The sequence below is a fragment of the Pseudomyrmex gracilis genome, unplaced genomic scaffold, assembly GCF_002006095.1.
Source record: "Pseudomyrmex gracilis isolate BER0280 unplaced genomic scaffold, ASM200609v1 scaffold_3217, whole genome shotgun sequence".
Classification (NCBI taxonomy): Eukaryota; Metazoa; Arthropoda; class Insecta; order Hymenoptera; family Formicidae; genus Pseudomyrmex; species Pseudomyrmex gracilis.
In genome coordinates, this window is record NW_018023801.1 from 4,195 (window position 1) to 10,277 (window position 6,083).

General features: G+C 31.1%; 2 protein-coding genes across 3 annotated transcripts; one reads left to right on the top strand and one right to left on the bottom strand.

The window, feature by feature from the left end:
- Positions 1-1,772: 1,772 nt before the first annotated feature.
- Positions 1,773-3,791, bottom strand: LOC109863110 (peroxisome biogenesis factor 10). 2 transcript variants are annotated; one of them, XM_020443304.1, is made up of 4 exons: positions 3,537-3,791; positions 3,381-3,488; positions 3,048-3,299; positions 1,773-2,971 (listed from the first exon to the last, which is right to left on the bottom strand). In XM_020443304.1, exons 1-4 carry the CDS (start codon positions 3,675-3,677, stop codon positions 2,657-2,659), a joined length of 816 nt encoding a protein of 271 aa, XP_020298893.1. In that variant the 5' UTR covers positions 3,678-3,791; the 3' UTR covers positions 1,773-2,656. The 2 variants fall into 2 exon arrangements, with proteins under 2 accessions (XP_020298893.1, XP_020298892.1); XM_020443303.1 differs by having other exon boundaries at positions 3,381-3,791.
- A 255-nt stretch (positions 3,792-4,046) lies between these two features.
- On the top strand, positions 4,047-5,410 carry LOC109863111. Its single transcript, XM_020443305.1, has 4 exons — positions 4,047-4,411; positions 4,622-4,753; positions 4,855-5,194; positions 5,310-5,410. The coding sequence occupies exons 1-3, from the start codon at positions 4,090-4,092 to the stop codon at positions 4,998-5,000; spliced, it is 600 nt and encodes a 199-aa protein (XP_020298894.1). The 5' UTR covers positions 4,047-4,089; the 3' UTR covers positions 5,001-5,194; positions 5,310-5,410.
- The last annotated feature ends 673 nt before the right edge of the window (positions 5,411-6,083 follow it).

A 6,083-nucleotide genomic window follows, 5' to 3' on the forward strand; every position in this document is an offset into this window, starting at 1 on the left:
CTATATATAATTTTAGTGTATGACTATGTATAATTTTTTTATACATAATTATAATTTAGTAGATAAGTTGAAAACGCGCAATAATATGTAAAAAAATCATTGTAAGAATTATATAATAAAAATATTGCTTTAAATTGTTTACTTATTTTACATTAAAAAAATATAAAAATAATATTGAAATTCTTTAAATGCACCATTTTATGAATCGCTAAAAGCTGCAGATCTTGCTCGGTTTCTGCCGACAATCTGATGTTAAGTCATGTTAGCAGATTCTGCTCGGTTTCTGCTATCAATCTGCTATCAGATTCTGTGAGCAGGCTTTGCTAGCAGATCGTAAGCCTAATTCGGACATAACAGATGCCAATTTGCTCGCAACTTTTTAGTATATCTGTTGCCAATCTGCTGGCATATTGCGCGCATTTTGCTTACTGGGTAGATAGAGAAAGATTATTAGGGAAATTTGTATCAGTATGGAATTAAAGGAGTGGTCTTAGAATGGCTTAAATCGTATCTAAGCAATAGGAAACAGCAAGTGCAATTTAATCATAAGTGGTCTAGATTACTAACAACAGAATATGGAGTACCACAAAAATCAGTACTGGGACCTTTATTATTTATAGTATATATAAATGATATAATCAAAATCTGTCCAGAATGATGCAGTATGTATAAAAATGTTTGCTGATGACACCTTACTATGCGTAAGTGAAGAAAGTAGCACGGATTTAGAGAGTAAATTGAATATAACATTCAATGTAGTCGAGCAATGGATGAATATAAAGAAGCTAAAAATGAATACGGGAAAAACGAAATTTATGATAGTTAGAAGTATAAGAAAAGAATTGAGAGGTATTACACTGAAATGTCTGGACGGTATTGAGATAGAGCGTGTAGAAACAATGAAATATGTAGATATAATTATTGATGACAAACTAAGATTTAAAGCTCATTCCCAGCAAACACAGAATGTAACTGCTATATAACATAGAAGTAACTCGTAATATAACAGCTGTTATACTCTATTAACATCGATTTTATATATAACTTTGTTTTATAATTGTAATATAATTGTTATATACATATTATATTGCTTGTTATTAGCTAGTAATGACATTATAACTGTCATATAACATTTCTGTAACTGTATAACAGTTATATAACATTCTCAGATAACCAAGACTGAATGAGCAGACTTTTTCAAAGTCTGCAATAACACAGTATGCCAGTACAATGTAGCCAGCATTCAAACATAATCTGTTATTTCAACTAGTGTCGACAGAAAAACAGAAAAAAAAGACAATATAAATGTGTCATGCCGTGATGCAAATATTATTGCATCAATCAAGCAGAACTTGCTCAAAAAATGTAGCAGATTTGGAGCATAACGTGCTATTGTCATTTCATTCTTCATTTATTTCTATATTTTTGCTGTGTTATTTTCTTTACATATCGTGCCTACATAATTCACTCACTATCATGACACAGCTGAGTTAAATCTGCTGCAAAGTGCTGATTAAACCTGCGTGTGCATACTGCTGGCATACTGCTATCATTTGGCTATCGGAGATTCTACTTACACGTTATATTCATATTATATAACTGCTATACACAATAAGTGGGAAAAAACAACTAACATAGATGTTACATGCAACTTACATGATATATTACTTGTTACATTCCATTTTATTACGACAATATTGCAGTTATATATATCTGTGTTTGCTGGGATATTATGTATAATTGGATCAGCAAATTCAGAATATTCTCAAAAATGATAAGTGGAGACAAATGTGTATTCTATTTCGTTATTTTACATGTTATTACTAAAAATACGTACTATTTTTTTAAACATGTTTTGCTAATAATAACATTTTAATAAACAATGAGCAACGGTTAAAATCTTTTGTTACTCAGGAGAGTGTCTTTGACAATATATGTCAAGGTCGAAATCATTTTCCCCTATATTTACCTAATTTGGAAACGCGTTTTTTCTTGAAAAATTAATTAATTTTTCAAGAAAAAACGTGTTTAAAATTATCATTCAAACAATGTATAAATAAAATGCTCTCAAAAATGTTCCAGAACTTCGTATTTTGTCTAAATTTAAAGTAAAACTCTAGAAATGTAGTTTTCTTAATGATTGAAATAGTAAGTTTATAAAACAAGATGTTATCTGGTATGCTTCTTAAACATAAACTGTAATATTAATTATTAAGTTTCTAATCTTTAAGATCGTTTTTTTTAAATAAATAGACAATGTAGAGAATGATGACCTCTAGTTCAGTGTGGAAAATCCAAATAGAATGAGGTGATAAAGCGTAACTGAACTGGAATGCAGGATGTTGTGCAAAATAAATAGCTTTGGTAATTATTGTCCCAAACGTTTCACCTATGTATTTTAGTTTTCTTCAATGATACTTAATTGATACTTAATCGATTAATTCATTCACATCTGTGGTAGTTTAGATAATAGTCATAAAATTTGAAACTAGTCGACTGTGATGTTGTCTTGTTGGGTGTATATTCAAGACTGACTCGTTTTTTTTGTAGATAAAGCCTTACAAAAGCCATTATCAATCTATGTTTTACTTATGTTTATATAAATAATCACTTTTCTCAGTTTTACAATAATCACTTTTCTCAGTTTTACAAGAAATCATAAATTTGTCATATGTACAATTCTTGATAAAGAAACATAGTCTCTACAAAATGGACATTGTGGCTTAACACGTAACCACTCACTAAGACATTTCCAGCAAAATAGATGTCCACATATTGTTGCAGTTGTTGCTGTTGCTTCAAAACACAATCGACAATTCTGATTATTACTTTTCTCATTAGATATACTTGCGATAGTATTGTCTTGTATCATATTAGTTTGCCATATTCTCAATAGACACTGTATCAAGGTAGCAATTCCTAATAATCTAAATCCCCAGCTAATAGCATTCACTGATTGATAACCATATACCTTTAAATAGATCATAAACAAAATTATGTAGCAATATTATAAAGTATGTTTTCTTTCTCATATTCTGTTAATTTACCTTTGAATAATCTAATCTAGTGATTCTTCTACCCAAACTATAGTATCTACCATTTATATAAAATATTCCTTTGTGAAACAATATAATTATAGGTGTCATTATATGCAATTTAGATAAGAATAAATTCAAAAATGTTATTGCTGTTGATGTTAAGTTGTTGTGTGAATGATTTACATGTGCTTGGCATTGTTCCACTAATGTAAGTAATATTTCCTCTCCTAGATATTCCAAAATTGCACCAAATATTCTTACCTAAAGAAGAAAACCAATTCAAAATTTTCTCAAAATTACAGATATATAAACTAAATGCAATTTTTTTTAAGCAAAACATACCATTAGCGTTGGAACCTTATGTTTCTCTAAATTAGTTTGTACTATGCCAGTATATTCTTCACCCAGTGTTTGATTGCCTAAACCTGATGTGAAAGTAAAATAGACTAACTTGAAAGGAATGTCCGATCGAATATAGTAAAGCAATGTTCTATTTACTTCATAATTCTGCAGTATTTTCTCATACATTTTCTTTTTTAGATATTTTACAAAATTATCATCTCGTTGATGAGATCGCAATATTTCTGCCTGACTTGCACATTTTAACTTGCGTCTAGACCATTCTTTCATAATTCCCATTTTTGTATGAATATATACAGAGAGAAAACTGAGAGCGGCCAATATATATAATACTAATATATCGCTAATCGCGTATCTTCGCAATGAGAGGCACGTGGCACAAGGCCCGAGAAAGAGAGACGCACAAAGTCCACATATCAGGCTGCGTTCGCAAACACTCACGGAGTGTACACTGACACACACAAGTCGTTCGGAAACACATAATGGTACTCAGTGTCATAGTTGCAAACTCGAGCCGGCTAGCACCGAGAGCACCGAGGTGTTGGGAGCCACTGGGAACACGCACACAAGCGAGAACCGCCGTCCGTGTGCGTGGAACACACACTGAAGCTGACTTCTCGCTTGTGTGCGTGTTCCTAGTGGCTCCCAACACCTCGGTGCTCTCGGTGCTAGCCGGCTCGAGTTTGCAACTATGCTCAGTGTATGTTTGGGTGGATCGTTCGAAAAAGTTAAACAAGTACCACCAGTGTGCCACAAAACCACCCGCCAAAAAAGCAAGGGGAGTCGGTGGAAGTCGATGTGTTATAGTTTAGTCAAGCTGCGTTATAACCTTTTTGTTATTAACCTGTATCATAATAATTCATTATTAATCTGTATCATAATCTTGTCATACAAAATGCAAAAATTGTATGATACTAATATAAAACTAATAGAAGGACGGCATAAAGTCGTAATGAATGGTGATTTTTCCTTGCTTAATTCTAACGGAAATTTATTTGTGCAAGATGTGCAAGGTGAGTTATTATTATTAATATTGGCATTAAATTATATCAATAGAAATTGTACAAATATTGTTTAAAATCTACTATAAATCTCCTTTTCAATATGTATTAAAGCACATATTGAGAATAAAACTTGTAATAGATTTGAAACAATATTTCTTTTACAATGTTAAATTATGTATTATTGTTCATTAAAAATGTAATTATTATTTTATTTTGCAGAGAACAAAATTTTTGATGTACCTATATGTAAAAACACATTGAAGTTCTTCAATTTGCAAGTTAGTGAGGAATCAGCCATAGATCACAATATTTTAAGTAATACTGATATGGTTTTCAAAAATGAGACAACAGGTAAAAGTTTTCCTTTATTTTCTGAGTATTCTTCTATAAAACAAAGTATTTTGTTTATTCAAGAAATATTAATGTTAATACAACTTTTACACTTTCTACAGTTTCTACAGCATGTTGGAAAGACGACAACGAAGTAAAATGCCTTATCCATCTTTGGAACAATCACCAAAAACATTTCAAAACTATGAAGAGTCAAGATGTGTGGACTATAATCAGTAATAAATTAAAAGAGGCCAATCCTGAATAGAAGAACAACTATTCAATGTGAAAATAAGTGGAAAGATATTAAGAGAAAATACACAGAAACAAAGGATTATAATAACACTTCTGAGAATGAACCTAAAACCTGCAAGTTTTACAAAGAATTAGAAGAAATGTTGAGTGAAAAGCCGTGTATTAAACATTGCTGTTGCCTCAAATCTCAACAAAAAGAGAATAAATGTAAGTATTTTTGACATTAGTATTTCTTGTATATGCCAAAATATTTACTCTATGCTTTGTGAAAGAACACTCATAAAACAAAGAAATACTGTTACTTATTCTTTTGTTTTTGAAGACCATGCCAGTGTCACTTGAAGAATCAAATGATTCAGAAGATTTAAATAAAAATTCTTCATCAACTCAGAATGAAAGAACTCCTTAGCGAAAAAGAAGAAAGATGACCAGACTTCAACACGAACTGAAAAACTGGTCCGCTGTTCTTCTTGCCGATGCAAAAGCTCGAGAAGAAGCGAAGGAGCGGCGTCACAGAGAGACTATATCTGAATCAAGGGCAACAATTGATGTATATAAAGATATAATGAGTAAACTAATTGATAAGTTGTAAAACTATAGTTGAGTAAGGTATTCATAGTTCGGTTTTATATTTAACATTATTTAAGTATAGTTTTAAAATGTCACAAAAAAGATATTAGCAAATAAAAGAATATTAAGATAATGTTAAAATAAGAACGGATTATGAAGACTGGCTATGTATAAGTACCCTGATAGCCAAGCATGTTTTGCAAAATCATGTAACTTAATGCTGAGCTGAAGTTTTCAACTAGTTGCTGTGTATTTGCTGAATACATGATGCATAGTCATACGTAATCGACAACACGAAGGCAAATTTAAGAAATTTTGTGTCAGCAGATTCAGAGCAAACAAAGAGCAACTATTGCTCATTACGTTGTCAACAAAATGACTTTAATTTATAGAAAACTCTTTGCTTTATCATTCGTTTTCGGCAACATAAGAGCAACATGACGATAACAAAACAAGACACCGATGTCTGTACTTTTGTCGTATGGTTGGTAAAAACTGTTGACATATATTTATTCTATCTTGTAGC

What these genes read in the sequence shown, in the direction of transcription:
- LOC109863110 (XM_020443303.1), bottom strand. Translation starts at nt 3,677, where the DNA reads ATGGGAATTATGAAAGAATGGTCTAGACGCAAGTTAAAATGTGCAAGT. An exon ending in ATAAGGTTCCAACGCTAATG is followed by an intron (nt 3,300 to 3,380) that starts GTATGTTTTGCT and finishes TTTCTTCTTTAG; the next exon opens with GTAAGAATATTTGGTGCAAT. An exon ending in CTAGATTAGATTATTCAAAG is followed by an intron (nt 2,972 to 3,047) that starts GTAAATTAACAG and finishes ATCTATTTAAAG; the next exon opens with GTATATGGTTATCAATCAGT.
- LOC109863111 (XM_020443305.1), top strand. Translation starts at nt 4,090, where the DNA reads ATGCTCAGTGTATGTTTGGGTGGATCGTTCGAAAAAGTTAAACAAGTA. An exon ending in ATTTGTGCAAGATGTGCAAG is followed by an intron (nt 4,412 to 4,621) that starts GTGAGTTATTAT and finishes TTTATTTTGCAG; the next exon opens with AGAACAAAATTTTTGATGTA. An exon ending in TTTCAAAAATGAGACAACAG is followed by an intron (nt 4,754 to 4,854) that starts GTAAAAGTTTTC and finishes CACTTTCTACAG; the next exon opens with TTTCTACAGCATGTTGGAAA.